This window comes from Gymnoscopelus microlampas (assembly GCF_963454915.1).
Source record: "Gymnoscopelus microlampas genome assembly, chromosome: 21".
In the NCBI taxonomy this organism is placed as follows: domain Eukaryota; kingdom Metazoa; phylum Chordata; class Actinopteri; order Myctophiformes; family Myctophidae; genus Gymnoscopelus; species Gymnoscopelus microlampas.
In genome coordinates this window covers 13843043-13863312 of record NC_139958.1, presented here as the reverse complement: position 1 = coordinate 13863312, position 20270 = coordinate 13843043, and the positions used below count along the sequence as shown (strand labels likewise).

Sequence of the window (20270 nt, the reverse complement as noted above, 5' to 3'; positions counted from 1 at the left end):
GGAGACGAGCGCAAGAGACAGACAGAATTAGTCTCACATTGCCAGACCATTGAGATCTCTGCCAGGCTGCCAACCATGTCACCAATCCAGTGGTGTAAAGTACTACATACATTTACTCAAGTAAAATTGTACTTAAGTATTTCCAATGTTCAATACTTTTACTCCACTAAATATCAGAGGTAAATATTGTACTTTTATTACAATTAATTGAAAACTTTAGTTACTTTGTAGATTGATTATTATTGATTAAGGATTATTATGACAAAACCACTTCAGACCTACATGTATATACTTTGGCAATTTGAAAAGAGACGATCTTCAAGTTCACAACAAGATCTGCTATTTTCAAAGGATTTTTATACATTTGAAAACTTGTGAAATGGGAGCTGCTGCATAATGAATACTTTTACCTTTGGCAGCTTAAGTACATTTTGATGCCAATACTTTTGCACTTTTACAAAAGTACATTTTGAATACCACCAAACTTGTAGACTATTTCTACAATAGGGTATGGATACTTTTAGTCTTTTACTTGAGTAAAAAATGTGAGTACTTCTTCCATCACTGGTTTTTAGGTGCTTATCTTACCCTTGGTTGGGTATGAGCACCAGAGAACTGGGCTGCTCCAGCTCCTCATCCAAGATCACGGTGTAGTTCTGAGGTTTGGCCAAAGAATCAGACAAACTCACTGCCAGGATCTGAGCTACCAGACCATCTATCCAGTACAGGTTCCTGCCCACCCAGTCCAGCGCTATGACGTCTGGCTTTACTCCTGGAGACACACACATGCACTGGGATTAAGTAGAGTGACTTTTAAGTACATCGCAGTAGAGTCATGGGCCAAATTGTCAGACTGAGCAGGACAAACGGACTGAAAAACAGACAAAGCCACTTCAGTCACGCGACCTTTAACCCATTATGACCTGAGGCTGATTCCACAAATGCTGTGTGTGTGTTTATATATTTTTCACATTTCTTAAAAAAAATAGCAGATGCACAAGCTCGCAACGCGGCATGAGTGACACACTGTGAGCTTGCACATCTGCCATTTTTGAGAACCACTGTTCTAAAATCTAAAGAGTTTTCTGGAAAAGTTGTTGCTAAAATACAGATGCTTTCTCGCTTTTAATGGGTTAAAGGGATAGTTCACCCAAAAATTGACTCATTTTCCATCAATTACACACCCCATGAAGCCTTGAATTCATGGAGACTTGTTTTTGTCGCATTCCTAAGCCAATAATTTGATGACCGGCGGAAACATGCTAATGTTTCCGGTAGGAGACCCAAAGTTGACACTTTAAAGGTCCTTACATACCGGCGAATATGGCGAATATACGCAAAATTCGGACTCGTTCCGAATAATTAAAAGACGCTTTTTCGCTTCGCTTTTTCGCTCCATGTACGGAGCCATTGACTTTATAAGGTTTTTTAAAAAAACGCATTATTCGCACGAAAAAATCGCCCCGGTGTGTAAGTCTCCTACAGGAGCTGCCGCCGGTCATCAAATTATTGGTTTAGGAATGCGACAAAAACAAAACAAATCTCCATGAATTCAAGTCTCCACGGGGTGTGTAATCGATAAGAAAAAAAGTCATTTTGGGGGTGAACTATACCTTTAAGTGTCCTTCGCTGTTGGTATGATTACCTTTAAACAGCGTTCCTATGCTGTTGGTGTCGTTGAGGTTGGCCCATCGGATGCTCTCGTAGGAGCTCAGCCAGTAGACCCTCTGCTCCGACCAGTCGTAGTCCAGGGAGAAGACGGGCCGGTTGGCCAAGGACAGGAGACGCATGGTGGAGCTGTGGACTCCCAGCAGGAGCAGCTGGGACTGGACGGAGGCCAGGAGCAATGGTTCATCTATGAGGTACACAGGAAAACCCAGAGTGTTCAATAAAATAAGCTCCGAATTGCAGCTTTAAATGAACAAAATATGTAAGTTTAACCAATCTGTATGTTACATCTGCAGTGGTTGGAGGTGGTCTGTCTCCCTTCTCTTCCATAGAGACATTTAGACACTGGTGTTAACAGTGTTTGACAAGTATTTTTGCCCAATATCAAAGTAGCAAATGAAAAAAATCCAATCAACTTTTTCACAACTTTATACTCAAGGATTACCGCCTGGTTTTGCTCCCGTTTTTGGTAAAAAATAGGTTTAAAAAAATCTAATCTTAATCAATTATCCTCAATAAAGTATCCTCATATTGTTACTTACAACCTGTATAATTCAATACGACGGCCCAGAATAATCGAATCCATGAATTAATCCTACATTAGATTACTAAACTAAGGTTAATCTGAATGTAAAAATAAATTGAGCAACATGGATCAACCAATCTTAGATTAGCTCTAAACTCTAATTTAATCCTCGTTATCCTTATTGGTTCAACCTACTGAGAGTCTTTATACTCCATTCAGGATTTCTCAGCATACAATGGGGTGGCCATAGCTGGTTAGTGAGACTCCGGAAGTCCCAGGTACGATTCCAACTCTCAGAAATGTGTCAAAGCGTCCCTGAGCAAGACACTTAAAAGGTAGGGCAAGTGATATTTTTGGGTTAAAACAAAAAGTATTTTGTTAAAAGGTTAAAATACTATATTCTGATAGTAATCATTGCTATAGAGTGTTTGTTCAGTAACAGGAGTCTCCCTGTCTCTCCAGCTCTTTAATAAACAGAAAATACATTTTTCGGTAGGTGTCAAAATCTCAGCCAATCAGGAGAAAGTACCCATTTTTAAGCTTCATTTGTATATTGTTCCAGTTCCAATTTTGTCTGCTAATTTCTTAGTGTCATCACTTCCAATTTCACTTGTTTAATCTGTATCCTGATTGAGTTCTCTGTCCTGGTTGGATAAAATTGGAAATGAAACTGAAACAAAAATGCATTTTCTGTTTAATAAAGAGGTGGAGAGACAAGGAGACTCCTAATACTGAACAAACACTTCATAGCAATGAGTACTATCAGAATATAGAGCTATTTAACACTTATTTTAACCAAAGCAAATCACTTACCCTACCTTTAACCCCTAACTGCTCCCCCTTAAATGCTCCACCGCCTCCGCGGGCTGCACTCAGCTGGGTTAAGCTGAAAACTTTAGTTCCCCCGTCGGACATGATAGGTATCAAAGAACAGAGAGTTCATCCTCACCTTGACTCTTGCAGCTGATGTTGTCGGGCTCCAGCAGAAAGCCATGGTAGCAGTGACAGACGTACGACCCTCGTGTGTTGGAGCAGAAATGTTGACACACTGCAGGTTTCACCTCGTTACACTCGTCAATGTCAATACAGGAAATGCCGTTCGACTTGAGTTTAAAGCCTGCGGTACAGCTACACCTCTGCAAAACAGACAAAAGGGTTTATAAACATATGCAAGCCAGGGCAGACAATGAGTTAAGCAACTTCGGTAATCACAAGCATACTGTGTTGTAAGTAATTCATATTTTTACATTGTGTTATAGAGTATATTTTGATGCCATTTTGTTTTGTTTTTTTTCACATTCAGGACTTTTAGTTGTAACAGTATTTCTACATTGTGGTTTTGCTACTTTTACTTAAAGCTGCACTATGTATAACCTTCCACGGATTTTAACCCAGATCTCCTGTGCAAGTGCTGAACTTTTTTTTTTTTACAACCGAGCTAATAGAGCCTGCCTGCTTGCTCATCGGAAAAATTGTATTTTGAACTTCTGGTCCTGTCAAACCAGAAACAGGAGTTACATAATACAGCTTTAAGTGAAAACCCCTCCACCATTGACAGTAACACTTACTGGTCCCTGTGGTGTGCTGATACATTGGTGGCCACATTGGGGCGCTCTGGAGCTGGAACAGTTGGACTGGGTACAACCAACACCCTCATCTGAGCTGTCAGGACAGTTGGTGATGCCATTACACACCAGGGAAGATTTGAGACACTCTCCACTGCTGCACTGGAAGTGCTGGGGAGGACAAGATGGTCGGCTGCCTGAAATGACAAAGATTACATAACCAGTCTGTGTGTTCACTAAAATCCCCAGTGTTTGTTTAACTCTAAGATTATTTCTCAGATTATTGTAGATATAACTACGACTGTCTAACAAAATAACAAATAATTATTTTACCCCTGAAAAATGCCCCATATAACAAAACTATAGGCCTAAAGACATTGCTCTGAGAGCATGCAAATATAACCAAATGGAACCATAAGGTCCATTTGGTTACATTTGCACGCTATTCAGTTATACATGGATAAATTAACACAGTCGTTTACAGCAGTGGTTCTCAACCTTTTCAGAAGGTAATCATATTTGAACTGGGGACCCCCAACCGTGACAAGCACTTGGAATTGTAGGAGTTTGAGGCATTTAGTTTGACTCTGTTCCACAGATTAAAAACAATAAAATAGCTTGTAGAGCTTGTAGAGCTTGTAGATCTGCCATTTTATTTGACAATTTGGCTAATATTTGACCAGTTTTAGCGGATTTTTTTTCTTTTTTCATTTCCTCTCTTTGTTAGGTATTAAAAAGGACTTAAAAGTCCCTAAATTGTCATTAGTCATCTGGGGACCCCCCCAAAATCATGTGGTGACACCCCCTGGGGGTCCCGACCCACAGGTTGAGAACCACTGGTTTACAGTGTCTGTGCAAGACAGGATTCAGTTAAGTGAGTTGAATATTCATTTGCAATGGATGGGTGGCAGGCTCACATTTGTTCTCGTCGATGCCGTTGTGACAGTCCATCTGTCCGTCACACCTCCAGGACAGAGGGATGCACTGGTTGCTGTCTCCGCACTTCCACTGGAACTCTTTACAAGACACTGGAACCGCCGCGCAGTCCTGGACAAACATTTCAGAATTGACAAACTATAAAATAGGCCATAATTGGTTGATGCATGTATGATTTGTAATAATCATCTAAAATCTACAAAGTAACTTCTAACTAAAGTTTTCAAATAGATGTAGTGAAGTAAAAAGTACAATTTTACTTCTGAGATGTAGTGGAGTAGAAAGTCCTGATAAATGTAAATGCTTGAGTAAAGTAGAAGTACCCCAGAATTCTACCCAAGTACAGTACTTGACTAAATGTACCTACAGTATTGTTACTTTTCACCAATGATTCCACTGCATTATTTATACATCACTTTGGATAGGAGCATTAGTTTAATGTCAAATGTAACAAAAAGTAAATTCTGCCCAGTTCTTCTGTTCCCCTAAATCAGGGGTCTTCAACAGGGGGTCCCGGACCCCTAGGGGGTTTGCCAAATCTGTGTGAGAAATGTTTTTTTTTTTACATTAAACACTTGAACCCTAGCATCCGTTTACTGAGATAATCAAAAATAGCAGATCTACATCTGCTATTTAAAAAAAAATAGCAGATCTACAAGCTCACACTGCCTCGCGCTGCGAGGTGTTGTGAGCTTGTAGATCTGCTATTTTGGGCAAAGAGGTTTGGTGTGGGGGGGGGAAGAGGAGCAAATCAAGTATTGAAGGTTTAAGTGGTGATCTGACCAGATCTGAAATGAACAAGAAACATGGAATCTATGAAAAAGTTTAATCTGCAACACAATTGTACGCAATGTAATGGGGGTCCCTGCTTCATCTCTCTGTCAGCTAAGGGGTCCTTGGCCTGAAATACGTTGAAGAACCCTGCCCTAAACCTTCCTCCTCTTTTAGCCAACCATCCATCCCTCCCTTACCTTCTCATCTGCTCCGTCCTGGCAGTCCTTCTCTCCGTCGCAGAACCAGTCCTTCATGATACACTGGTGGCTGTGAGGGCATCGGAGCTCGGGTGGGCATCGGGGCGGTCTGGAGCAGCCCACCTCGTCGCTGTGGTCGCGGCAGTCGGCGTAGCCGTCGCATCGTAGGGCCTCGGAGATGCACTGACCACTGGCACAGCGGAACTGACTGATCCCACAGGGATGCAGGCCTGGAGGCAACACAAGGTTGGGAATGTTAATAAAACAAAAGTATTGGCTGCAGATCTTTCTCAATAATTTTGCCCTTTTGAATAATAAATGTTACTTTTGTACCTTTAAATATCCAACAGTGGTGATTAACCAATACCAAACAGATATTATTCTCAAAAAGCCATTCATTCAAATGCATGTTGTCCTACCACACTTGTCCTCGTCTGACCCATCGGCACAGTCTCTCTCTCCATCGCACAGAAAGTTCTCAGGCACACAGCGTGTGGCGTTGTCACAGTGATGGTGACACCCCTCAGCGCGAGCCTTGCACCCCAATTCATCAGAGCGGTCCTGACATTGGGACGTTCCGTCGCACACTTGAGTTTTGGGTATGCACTTCCGTCCATGGGCACACTGGAACTCAGCTGGGAGGAGGTGGGACGGGTTCTTGTCTTTAGTTTCAGCAGTCATTTTGTAAACGTTTTTCATGTAGAGAGTACTGACACAACAGCCACACAACAGTGTATGAACATTGACAACATGTAGTGACAACTTCACCTTTTAAATGACTGCTGTTAAGTAAAACTGTGGAAATGTGGAATATCCATGTTACTGGTAATGTTAAGACCTTAGCCTCACAAATACGTGAAAACACCACTAAACGTGTGCATCAAACTTAGTGCGAAACAGTGTCCAAGGTTCTGGATAAACTACCGATTTTTTTATCTTCAAAATGTAGAGAAAATTAGACTTTAACATGAGTATAAAACTCAGTAAGGATCAGAAGTTATGTAACATCTTAAGACTTCCATGAATTAAGTTTAGTGCATATAAAGAATACTACTAAATTACCACTATTGACATGCAAAAATGTATGTGGCATCTCTGTAGTTAATAGTAACTATTGTCATGCAGGTTAACACCAATAGCATCCAAATGACTATCAAGATGTCATCTGGTACGTATAGTGTAATGTTACGTATAAGTTATGTAAACATAGTTATGTAAAGTGTCAATTACATCATGTTTAGTCCATCATATTTAGTCTATAAAATTCAGATAAGATAAATCCAACTGTAATCAGGAATTTAAAAAGTATGAAATGAACCTGTTTGGCACTGAATAGTGCAACCCTCTTCATCTGATCCGTCCTTGCAGTCTGTCTCTCCGTCACACACGTGGCTGTACAGAACACACTCAGTACCATCTTTACACGGTCTGGAGCCTACACGACACTTCAGCGGACCTGGAACTTCACTGGCTGAGGGAGCAGAGTCTACCAAAGTCACAGAGGAAAACAATAACATGCCGTTACCACCAGAACTACTCAGGGATGAAAGACAAGAACTACTCTGGGACAGAGACATTATCCAGTTACAAGAAACAGGGTGGAACATGCATCTCAGTTGAATGTCAGTGAATTTGTACTTAACCCATTAAGGCCTGAGGTTCCGATTATACAAAATGTCTTCTAAATCCTAACAGTTTTCGGAAAAACTTGCTAAAATATCAGTGGTTCTCAAACTTTCCCATGTCACGGACCTCCAAAATTATATGTATTTGGCTGCAGACCCCCCCATCTGAAAATATTTTGTTCCAGGGACCCCCAGAAGCATGAGCATCCTGAAGAGCTGCATCACTGCCTGGTACTGGAACTGCACCACCCTCGATCGCAGAGGAATTCTTTAAGTAACTACAGTCATAGGAAGCGTGCACAAAACATGTTCACCCGGTCCTTCATACTTAGTGTGAACATGTGATGTTTGAGGACGACTTACAGTAAGAGGCAGCAGCCTTAGATGAACATTCCTTCTCGTCCGATCCATCTGGACAGTGAGACCGGCCGTCACACTTCTGGGACGGGGGGACACACTTCCTCTTGTCCTTGCACAGGAAGTAATCTGAGATGGAGGAAGGCAGAAGACACCGATTTATACTTTGTCGTGCGGTGGTGTCGCTCAGCAAAAATAGCCATTTTCGGTGAGCTACACCGCCGTGCCATGGAATATAAATTAAACATTACACTCAAGTTTATAAGACAAGACGCAGGTTAGAATAGATGACCAAGTATATCCACAAGCAAACGCTGCAACCAATAAAAGCTCTAATGCAGCTCTAGCTATGACTTACTGGGGTTTCTGCACCTCTTCAAACAGCCTCGTTCGTCAGTTCCTTTTGGACAGTCTCTCTGTCCGTCACACAGCTGGCTCTGAGAGATGCACACAGGAGAAAGTGGACACCGCACCGAAGGGGCCGCACATGACTGCATGGAAGGGGTTACTGGCTGGATAGAAGGGGCTCCAGGCACTTTTGACCGGACAGAAGGGGTCGTAGCCACTTCTGACGGGATAGGAGGAGCACCAGCCTCTTGTGGTTGGTTAGAAGGGCTTCCACTTCCAGCAACTTTTGATGGGTTAGAAGAAGGGGGTCCAGCATCTTCTGAAGGGGGTCCAGCAGCTTCTGATGGCTCTGATACTATGGAGTGGGTGTTAAGAAAAAAACATTTTATTTATATGTATGACACATTAAATCTGTGTTTTGTATAAGGATAGCTTGTAGATGCTAGCTTACACAGTATAATATCAATACAGTACCATTTCCTTCAAAAAATTTCAAAATTTAGAACGGTGATGAAACTACTCTACTGTAAGCGACGTAAGTACTTAAAAAAGAGTATATAAATCGGAGGCATTATTATTACTACGGTATATGTGCAGTTACACGAAAACACTGCACATCCTCTGGCCAATCAGACTCGAGTGTTCTCCGCGGCCATGGTATGACTGAACACTTCAAAAGACTAACCACAGCCGTTCTCGTCGGCGCCGTCGCGACAGTCTCTCTCTCCGTCACACAGGTGACTTGCGGGGACACAGCGCGTCTTGTTGTCACAGCGGAGCTGGCAGCTCTTACTCGGCTTCCAGCAGTCCAGTTCGTCAGAGTTGTCCAGGCACTGAGCCGCCCCGTCGCACACCTGAGACAGCGGGATGCACCTCTTCCCATGCGAGCACTGGAACTCACCTAAACAGTTAGATCAGACGGAGCCATGCATGTAGAACAGTGGTTCCCAGACTTTTTAGTTCAAGGCCCAAAAGAGAAATTAGACGTTTGCCCGGGACCCAAACTAGTGAAAATAGTAGATCTACTGTACAAGCTCACAACGCGTCGCGTTGGGTTGAGTTTATACATCTACTATTTAAACTACTTCTTAAAAATATATATATTTATGGAAATTAGATTTTCTGGTTTTATTTATTAAATAAATTAGATTTTATCTATGAAATACTTTTGAAAAATATTTTTAATCGATGAAAAGTTGTGATTTTTTTGTTTGAATTTTTTTATGTAGGAAATAAAATAAAGGGGGGAATATTTACTTGCGACCCATAAAAATTGGTCCGCGACCCAAACATGGGTCCCAACTCACTGTTTGGGAAACAGTGATGTACAACATAAGGTGTTCAAATACTTTAGTACATTTGGTAAGCCTTTTGGTAAGCCTTTAAGTTAGTTATTTCTTATATTGCAATTATTAGTTATTGCAATTATTGAATGACTTCTTGTTGTAGCTTACTTGTATTGATTACTATGAATTACTAAGTAACTTATATATAAAAATAAATTAAATGAAACCCAGCAGTACTAGAGGTCCTGGTAGGATAAAAAAACAGCAGTACTAGAGGTCCTGGTAGGATAGAAAACCAGAAATACTAGAGGTCCTGGTAGGATAAAAGAAAACAGCAGATCATTTGGGACATTTTACATCTACAATTAGATTGTAAATCAAATAACCTTTTTTACAGGAGTCCGGACAGTCCTCTTCATCCGATCCATCCGGGCAGTCAGTATCTCCGTCGCACACGTGGCTGAACAGAACACATTCCCGCCCATCTCTACATGGCCTGGAGCCTCTACGACACTTCAGAACATCCGGTTGGGACGGAGCAGCAGATATAGGAGTGGAGGGACAGTCAAGCTCATCTGATCCATCATGGCAGTGAGATCGGCCATCGCACACCAGACCCCTAGACACACAGCTTCTACGGTCTTTGCAGCGGAAGTCAGCTATAGAGGAGGAAAACATTGATTTGGAAAACATGTAACGTTACTGCCCACACATGGACATTTTAAAATCGGCTTCACCTTGGTAGATCAAATTAACCTAGTAAACTCAAGAGTTGATCCATTACTGTACTAGTTCAGTGGGTTTCAACCTTTTTCATGCCAAGGACCCCCAAATGTATTTGGCCACAGATCCCCATCTGAAAAGGTTTTGTGCCAGAGACCCCAGAAGAGAAGATTTACGTTAAAAAAACATTTAAAAATAGCAATATACAAGCTCACAGCGCGGCATGAAGTGACGCGCTGTAGAGCTTGTAGATCTGATATTTTTGAATAGCCAACATATAAATGGATAAAGTGGTTGTGATGCTGTATTACTACTTTTGCTGGGGACCCCCTGGAGCCCCCTCAAGAACCACTGATGGTCCCCAGACCACTGGTTGAGAATCCCTGTACTAGTTGGTACAAGTAGGTGGTGTCCTACCCATACAAGTACTGTAGGTGGCGTCCTACCCAACACCAGTGTTTACATGTGCAACCACTGCATATGTACTGTATTTGTTTTGTTTTTTAAAAATTACATGCACTACCATACAAATTAATTCAAATAAGTTCCAGATTACAGTTTAAGGGGCCATGTCCACAGAAAGCATTTTTTTGAGCTGCCAGTGCCTTTCTGCAATGCTAAAGCCATGCTGGAGAGAGAAGCACTCTGGACATGATGACAACTTACATCTGTTGGGACATTTTGAAACACAGTTCTTCTCGTCGGCTCCATCAGGACAGTCCCTCTTCTTGTCACACAGTTGGGTAGAGGAGATGCACAGAGATGATCCAGGGCACAGGAATGAAGGATAGATGCAGCGTGGCTTGGTGGTGGTGGTAGTGAGAGGCTGGGTAGCTACTTCATCTGGCAGGCGGGATTGACTGGACGGTCTGACGTCTAGTGCAGGACTGCCCTTAGTGGCGGTCACTGGAGAGTCTGAAACAGAGGAGTTACCGGTTGGAACGTTCAATCAAATCCTTTCATTACAATAGACCAAAGAACTGAGACGTCTTCATTACATTATTTTGTTCTGTAGGAGGCGAGCCGTCCAGAAAGTCTGTCAGAGCTAATCTCACAAATGGCTGGACCGATCAGCTCCAAATTTCTTGTGCACGCTGTCAGTAGGCAACGGAAGTAACTCGCTGCATCTGTTTTCACATAAGTTTCATATTTTTGTTAATATTTAACTTAAATTTTATAATGGAAGTCGATGGGGGCTGACAGCTTGCCCAGATATGGAGTCCCGTCATAGACTGGTGACATAACGTCCGAGATCCACATGGGAGCCATGACATTAAATAACACTATTGCTGTTTAGGTATAACATAGCAGAACATAGAAAGAGGCAGTTCAGCAGCAGGATTCACAAGCTTAACTATAGTGACTATTCAAGCAGCACAAGTCACAGATACAATTGCAAAGACTGAAAACTAGACGAAGATTCCATTTCAACAACAGTACTGTTAAGGCAGCTCACCACAATCCTGTTCATCTGATCCATCCTGGCAGTCAGCGTCTCCGTCACACTCGTGGCTGTACAGAACACATTCCCGTCCATCTCTACATGGTCTAGAGCCTTTACGACACTTTATAGCATCTGACTGGGATCGAGCAGCTGACTGGGACGGAGCAGCAGATATAGAGGGACAGTTAAGCTCATCTGATCCATCGTGACAATGAGATCGACCGTCACACAGCAGCCGCTTGGACACACAGCTTCTACGGTCTTTGCAGCGGAAGTCGGCTACAGAGGATGAGAACATTGATTTGGACAATGAGCACACATTGCCCACACAGAAATATTAATTTAGCTTCACCTAGTTATATTGAAACAAAAAAAATATTTGTTAACTCAAAGAGTTATGTGCTGTAAATAATAATTGTGATATTAATCATTGCTATAGAGCGTTTGATCAGCAACAGGGGTCTCTCCTGCTCTTTAGTAAACAGAAAATACATCTTTAGGCCAGGATACCAATTTAATCCTGTCAGTAAAGCAAACTCATACAGGACACAGGATGATAAATGAAATTACAAGTGAACAACAGTAAACAAATAAATGAGCAGACACAAATTGGAACTGGAACACAACTTTTTTTTTCAACCAACCATACAGATTGGTTCAAATTAAAATGTATTAATTAAAATAAGTTCTGGACTGCAGCTAGAAAATAAGTAAGGCTCCATTACAACTTACATCTGTTGGGACATTTTGAGACGCAGTTCTTCTCGTCAGCTCCATCAGGACAGTCCCTCTTCTTGTCACACAGTTGGGTAGAGGAGATGCACACAGGTGACCCCGGACACAGGAAAGAAGGATAGATGCAGCGTGGCTTGGCGGTGGTGCGAGGCTGGGTAGCAACTGTATCTGGCAGGCGGGATTGACTGGACGAGCCGACGGTGAATGCAGGACTACCAGTCATTGGAGAGTCTAGAGACAGCAGGTCAACCGTTGGAATGTTAATCAAATCATTTCATTAAAACAGACTAAAGAACCGCGATTTATTGCATGTCATGCTCTGTAGGGGGCAATGCATCTAGAAATGGTTCCATCTGTGAGACTGTCCGGGGATAATCTCGCCACATTTCTTAGGCACACTGCCTGTATGCAACAATAGTAACTCCCTAGTTCCTGCATTCGTTTTCATGCTTTACTTTATATATTTAACTTTAACAATGGAAATGGGAGAACTTGCCCAAATATTGAGACGGATGTCTTAGATGCGTCATAATGACCGACACATCATAAAAGGCCGACATGGCGTCCGAGATCCACGCCATTAAATAACACTATAGCTGTGTAGCAGTAGAACATAGTATCAGTATGATGGGAGTGTCTTACCAGTAAGTACAGGTCACCCCCTCCCCTTTTTTGTATATATTTTTTTTTGTCATGCTTATTTTGTACATAGTGGTATTTTTTCTCTGTATTTTTATGTTGATATTTGAACTGTTTGGTTGCTACTATATGTCTATGAAATTAATACCAAGGACCCCGACGGAAACAAGTGCGCAAGGACTTTTTTGGTCAGACCTTTTAGACAAAAAGTATTATAAATGTAACTGTGTTGTTTTACATTCTTTTGCCTAATATAATGTTCAATGAATCCATAAAAGGTGAAAACGATTAAGATTACATTTCAACAACAGTACTGTTAAAGACTCACAACAATCCTGTTCATCTGATCCATCCTGGCAGTCAGCGTCTCCGTCACACTCGTGGCTGTACAGAACACATTCCCGTCCATCTCTACATGGTCTGGAGCCTTTACGACACTTCAGAACTTCTGACTGGGACGGAGCAGCTGACCGGTATGGAGCGGCAGCTATAGAGGGACAGTCAAGCTCATCTGATCCATCGTGACAGTGAGATCGACCGTCACACAGCAGACGCTTGGACACACAGCTTCTGCGGTCTTTGCAGCGGAAGTCGGCTACAGAGGATGAAAACATTGATTTGGACATGTCACACTTTTGGATCCAGTGGTGCATTCAACAATTATCAAAGACAGGAATTTGTCATAATGCCTCTGTCTGTACCCTCAGTTTCATGTCTTTCCGTTATCCCGTTTACTGTAGAGGGTCTCATCTCATGGAAAACCCAGTTCTAGTTATGATAACTACTTTACCTTGTTTCACATTGTATAGATCAATGTTTACCATGTGAGCTCAAGCAAGTATTTTGAAATGAAATAAACTATGACAAATGCTCACCCCAACAAAAATAATGCATTTCAACCTTAAACTCTGTACCCTAAAACAAACTTACCCTTAACACACATAGCTGGCCCTAAGCTTTACCATAAACTGATGCCTAACCTTTAATGGAACATTTGCAGTTACGCAAAACTCATTTCTAATTTAAAGTCTATACGAAGAGTGCCTTTTTTACAATAGTATAAAGATCTCCATGAGAATGTTGAATTAAAGCCAAAAACGGCATAAAAACCTATCCTGAAAAAAGGTGTGCAAGATTTGCTGTGGAATTGGAGTTTGAAAACTGATACTCAGTTTTCAACTCAATATGTACTGTACCATACTGACCAAGGACCAGTGTCGACAGAAAACATTTTATGAGCATATACTGACATATCCAAGAATTCATGTTTACTTTAAAGATATTCTCTAACATGAGAATGAAGAGGTTTCAAACGTGAATAGCCAAATGGTTCAAGTCACCTGGGTAAAAAAAATAATGCAAATGTAAGTGAAGTAATGTTGAGGACAGGAATGTTTATGCTGGCAAAATATTAATGCTACTCTAAATAATAATTATATTGGCCTTAAAACTGCACATTGCTTACCCATTGAGGGACATCTTTTCACACAGTTCTCCTCATCAAAGCCATCAGGACAGTCTTTACGACCGTTACAAAGCTGAGCTGGGGAGATGCACAGGTGAACAGCTGTACGAGGACAGAGAACCGATGGACTGGGGCAAGCTGGCTGCGTGGGAGGAGAGGGCTGAGGCGGACGGACATCTTGAACAGGAACTTTTGGAATGACTGTGGTCTTTCCTGGATCATATATAGAAAGGGAAAACAATCAGTTTCACCAAGTTCAGCTGAACAGTTGTTACAAAATGATACACGCCTCTTTATAACTTCTTAAAGGGATTGTTCACCCCCAAAATGACTTTTTCTATCGATTACACACCACATGGAGACTTGAATTCATGGAGATTTCTTTGTTTTTGTCGCATTCCTAAGCCAATAATTTGATGACCGGCCGCGGCTCCGGTAGGAGACTCAAAGTGTCAACTTTGAGTCTCCTACCGGAGACATTAGCATCTTTCCACCGGTCATCAAATTATTGGCTCAGGAAAGTGACAAAAACAAAAAATCTCCATGAATTCAAGGCTTCATGGGGTGTGTAATTGATAGAAAATAAGTAATTGTTTGGGTGAACTATCTCTTTAACATTAGAAAATTAAAGGGATAGTTCACCCAAAAAAGTACTTTTTTCCCTATCAATTAGTCACCCCATGGAGACTTGAATTCATGGTCGCATTCCTAAGCCAGTAATTTCATGACCGGCAGCGGCAAATTATTGGCTTAGGAATGCGACAAAAACAAAAAAATATCCATGACTTCAAGTCTCCATGGGGTGACTAATAGATAGGAAAAAAAAGTCATTCTGGGGGTGAACTATCCCTTTAAGCCCTCTGGAGATGACATGACAGCACTAACTTTCATTAACATTGAATGACAATTTTCTGGAAAATTCCCCAAGTTCCAATAATGACAAAAAAAATCCCCAAGTTCCAATAATGACAAAAAAAATCCCCCAAATTCAAATCTGTTGAATTTTGGTGGAAAACTCAGTCCCTGACCTGGTTTGATGTCCTTCAAGGCGACCATGACCTCCAACACTAAATTTACCCTCTTCACATCTCTAATGCGTCTCCTGTCCCTCCGGTCCCACAGGGTTATGTTATCAGAGGAGACTGACAACAGGAAAGGCTCAAAAGCGGCCACGACTGATCCCGATATGTTCCATCCTCCTCCAGCGAGGTGGGTCCTTCCAGTCAGGAGACTCATGGTTGACAGTCCTGCACAGTCATCAGTATTCCAGTTTAATATAATAAAATGGGTAACATTTTCATTTTGAGATAATCATTCATGTTTTCGAGGCCATTACATATCAAATCCTTAGTGTAACTCAATTCTGTGTATACAATGGTAAATTAATGTTCAGGATTTGTTAGCTTTGATGCGTTCATCTGTATAATGGTGTTCCTGTCATCTGTATCACATTACTGATTGAAGCTCCGATTCGCGAGGGGAGACCCTACAGCTACAGTACAAAGTTCATACTGTAAAGCGGATGAGCCTCGTTTTGATATTTTTCCACATTTACTGTATTTTTAGCGGCGCTGGCGTATAGAGCGGTCCTGCTCTATACCTGGCTTTTCCGTCAACGTTCTGATTGGTCAGGTCTGTCAACGTTCTGATTGGTCAGGCCCGCCAAGGTTCTGATTGGTCAGGTCCGTCAACGTTCTGATTGGTCAGGCCCGTCGAGGTTCTGATTGGTCAGGTCCGTCAACGTTCTGATTGGTCAGGCCCGTCGAGGTTCTGATTGAAACACATATCTATGACAAAATGTATCAAAGGCGCCGCTACCTTCACACAGGTGTGATTTTTCCCTTTTGTTTATTGGCATATCCTAACACAGTGGTTCTCAACATTAGGTCCAGGGAGCCTAAAGGGTCTTTGAGGGAGTTCCCCTGCTAAATCTTCACCATGTTTACATGTACTGTACAAGTAAATACAAGAGAACGGACAAGAACGGCTAATTTATAACCAGATTTTCACAGTTGTCTCTACACCTCCAGTACATAAGATCGTATAGGAATTCTGGTCCAAATGAAAGACTATCGTACCAAGTCATAAAACCTTTCTTAGAGATAACCAGATAATCCAGAAATAACAAATGGGGGGTCCATGGCCTAATGCATATGAAATTGATGTACTTAAGTTATAATAAGAAGTTTGAGAATCACAGTAGTATTATACTTTAAGCCACATTCTATGCATGTACTGAGACATACATGTTAAGTTTAATACTGACAAAAAGGGAAACAAATTCTGTACTAACCAACACTTCCCGTATGCCAGAGAAGGCTGTTGGCCTGGAGGTCAAAGGCCATCCTGATATGGACATCTCCTCCCAGCTTGAGGACCTCCGTGGGGGAACCTCCCGACAGGCTCATGCTGAGAACACGGTCCGCCTCCAACCAGAGCAGTCTGGCCCTCATCCAGTCCACATACATGTCCCTGACTTCACCAGAAGACGTACGGTACAGCACCTTGGGGGGAACCTGTCTGGGTCCGGTGACACCGATCGAAGTTTGATCACATGACATCCAGTAGAGGGCGCCACTCTTCTGGTCCACTCGGAGACGACAGACTGAGCAGCAGGGTAAAGACAAGAATACAAAATGTTTCACCCATTATGACCCGAGGCAGATTCCCAAAATGTCGGTTTTCGCTTTAAATAATATAAATTGTTTTGTTCCTCAAAGATTTGCACAAATTTTCACGATAAAAAAAAAATAGCAGATCTACAAGTTCATAGCGCGGCACGAAGTCTATGAGCTTGTATATCGGCTATTTTTGGATATCCAGAGTATAAAATGATGGTTAAAGTGGTTAAAATCTAAAATGACAGATGCTTTCCCGGTTTTAATGGGTTAAAAGGCATGATAAAGTCGGGGGTCTCTGGCGCTGCGCTCTAGTCTTGAAACAACTTGTTGTGATTTTGTTTGGCACTATAATAAAATCAAAATTGAATTGGGCTTGAAGCTGCAATCCCTATGCCCTCTCCTGTTGGGGAGAGGTAATTGCAACTGTAATACCCAGGATTCAAACTGGGGTCTTCCCGTTTCGGAAACCAAACGCATAACACTCATGCAAGAGGGAATCCCCTGTAGGCCAGGGGAGATACTGGGCTTATGAGTATCAGGCAGTGCCACTTGTCAACGACTAGGTGCCCTATATATGTGACACCAGGGTCTACATTTCTCAATAGAAGTAAGGAGACCTCCTCCACCTACTGCAGTGGTTGAGGTTGCATTAACTGCTAGTTATTTGCATCATAACATATTCATTAAAATAATTATGTTCTGGATTGCAGAAAAATGCACAATAAAGAGCCTGAACCAAGATCCACAACAGACGGGATTAATTACCGGGGGTAATGGTTGGGATGAGTTCAAAGTTATCCTGGGTGTCAGCCAATGGCGTGCGCTTGATCTCTCCAGTCTCGTTGACCCAGTAGATCCAGTCTCTGTAGAAGTCCACGGCGAAGGACACGATGACATCTTTGGGGGAGAACACCAGGGTTTGGACCACCTTGCTGCCTTTAAACTCCAACTGGTGAATGGTCCTCAGGCTCCCATATAGAAACCTTGGATCTGTATGGTTGGGGGCGGGGGGGGGGGGGGGGGGGGGGGGTGTCATGTTTTCATTTAGATTTAATCATTTTATGGTAGTGGTTCCCAAACACTGGTTCAGGATCTTTATGGGTCGCAAAAATTACAAAAGACAAACAAATGCTGGAAAAAATACGTTTCTTCAAAAGAACTTCATGCATAAACAAAAAACGGACCCGACAGTGCAGGTGCAGCAGGCAGAGACAGACACGAAGGCACAGGAGGTCCAACTTGGGGTCCTACTGTACGACAAATTTACTGGACTTCTTGCGTTTTATTTTGTTCATTACTGTCAAATTCAGTGTCAGGGTATGTTTATGAAAATAAAATCCATATTGATTCAGAACGGAACACAAGATTTCATTGGCAATTACAGGAAAATTCCGTATTTTACGGGACAGGTGGTAACCCTACCTTGGCCTGGAGTCCAAGAATAACAAAAAGCACTAGTAAAGAAAAATGCAGACAGAAGACACTGGACATGAAAGGAATTTTGCAGTTGTGCAGGTTGAGGTTCTGAGCCAAGGTCAAATCACATTGATTATGCAATACAACCAAAGCCTCACATACAGTATAAGTGCAGTGCAATAGTGGGAGTGAAACATTTTAAACTTACAATCACATGGCATGTCAGGCATCAGTACTTGATCGATGGAACATGCACAAGTGAAGCCAGCCTGGTTCTCGTTGGTCAGCTGACAGAGCTGGCATGGAGACTTCTCACATGGAGAAGGACCTAGTTTATAACAACATTACAGATTAGAATAAAGGTAAGGTCACACAGATAGACAGACAGCAATAAATATAAGACAAGCTGTCAAATAGAATTCTAGATAACTTAGTCAAATAGAATACTAGAAATATTTCATTTCAAATATCATGGAAAGAAGCAAGTTATAACCACTAGAACCCAAACATCTCTATTCTGGGCATGTCATCATAATAGGCAAACATTGAGCAAAAATAGCCAATCAGCGGGCATCTGCTAGTTTTGCCAAAACAATTTGGTGTAGAAGGGAAAAAAGGTTTTAAGTGGTTAACTCTATAATGATCTAATAACTGCATTACCCACAATACCTTTAGGCTGCTGTAGCTCATGGTAAACGGTCAGCATAGGTGACACCGCGTTCTGGAGAAAGATCTTGTGGCCTAGCTGATTCTGGGGCGCGGCCCACGCTCCCATTTGATCGACCCAGTAGAACCAGCCTCCGAAGACAGCCAGGGCGAAAGGATGTTTGCTGCCTAGCTTTCCTGTGATGGAGTGACGACCCGTCCCATCCACTTTCACCGTCTCCACAGACTGCGGGGAACAATATAAACCCATTCAATCCGGGAACGCATCCGTGTCATTTTAGATGTCTTTGGCTAATCAAAAAATAGGCGATATACAAGCTCGTAGCATGGCACTATGAGCTTGTATATCTGCTATTTTTGAATAGCCAAAGTATAAAATAATGGTTAAAGTGGTAAAACTCTAAAATGACAGATGCTTTTCCCGGTCTTCAGGGATAAACTCCTCAAAGTAAAGCTTGGAAATGTGTCGTTTGTTCGATCATATCGGTTATCACTCTAGGCTGTGGCCCCCCCATTAAGAAACGGTTTTAAAAACGCACACAAAGCATGCAAGCAATAATGTGACCAATAATGCTCATACATTTGAATTTCAATTCATTGATATACATATAAAAAAACACGTATGAAACACATTTCAGGTTCAAATCTGCTGTCATTTTAGATTTCTTTGCCTATTAAAAAAATAGCAGATATACAAGCTCGTAACGAAAATGTGTGCCAATCTTTCAATATATATATAAATATTTTTTCAAGTGAACATTTTGAACTGAAATTAAACCACTGATGCCTATAGAAACAGAAGACTTTTAGGATTTAGAAGACATTTGTAGAATCCCCAGAAGCAAAGATTTTTGTTAAAATGTTCGCTTTAAAGAAAAATATATTCAAAGATTTGCACACATTTTCACGATTTTTCAAAAAAGAAATAGCAGATCTACAAGCTCATAGCGTGGCATGGCCAAAGTATAAAATAATGGTTACAATCTAAAATGACAGATGCTTTTATCGGTCTTAATGCGATTAACTCCTCAAAGTAAAGCTTGGAAATGCGTTTTCAATTAATTGATATATTATATATAAAAAATAAAAATCATGTATGAAACATGTTTCCAGTTCAAATCTGCTGCCAAGCCAATCAAAAGGCAGCTACTGTATGGGAAACTGACCCAGAACAGGAGAGCGGGTATGCCACCTTCTGGAAACCGGGGAGTACTACCGTTATGCACAGAGCCTGTTCTCAAGTGTAGAAAATTGACCCTTTACACATTTCCTCTGATCG

General features: G+C 41.7%; 2 protein-coding genes across 2 annotated transcripts in view; both read right to left on the bottom strand.

Moving 5' to 3' along the window:
- The window catches only part of LOC311038399 (histone H3.2), a gene marked incomplete at its 3' end in the record, with an annotated part of 235076 nt that overhangs the window by 206829 nt on the left and 7977 nt on the right, over positions 1–20270 (bottom strand). The window lies entirely within an intron of this gene.
- LOC311038383 (uncharacterized protein) overlaps positions 1–20270 on the bottom strand; it is a 35532-nt gene that overhangs the window by 9094 nt on the left and 6168 nt on the right. The window contains exons 10-29 of the mRNA XM_084047881.1: positions 18995–19217; positions 18534–18653; positions 17675–17899; positions 16582–16893; positions 15317–15535; positions 14289–14501; positions 13152–13418; positions 12182–12415; positions 9669–9941; positions 8682–8897; positions 8007–8351; positions 7655–7777; positions 6985–7152; positions 6086–6301; positions 5667–5896; positions 4677–4806; positions 3763–3956; positions 3144–3330; positions 1646–1855; positions 589–772 (exon numbers count right to left, since the gene is read on the bottom strand). Of these exons, the coding sequence (XP_083904007.1) occupies positions 589–772; positions 1646–1855; positions 3144–3330; positions 3763–3956; positions 4677–4806; positions 5667–5896; positions 6086–6301; positions 6985–7152; positions 7655–7777; positions 8007–8351; positions 8682–8897; positions 9669–9941; positions 12182–12415; positions 13152–13418; positions 14289–14501; positions 15317–15535; positions 16582–16893; positions 17675–17899; positions 18534–18653; positions 18995–19217 (4289 nt within the window). The remainder of the gene's footprint in view (positions 1–588; positions 773–1645; positions 1856–3143; positions 3331–3762; positions 3957–4676; positions 4807–5666; positions 5897–6085; positions 6302–6984; positions 7153–7654; positions 7778–8006; positions 8352–8681; positions 8898–9668; positions 9942–12181; positions 12416–13151; positions 13419–14288; positions 14502–15316; positions 15536–16581; positions 16894–17674; positions 17900–18533; positions 18654–18994; positions 19218–20270) is intronic.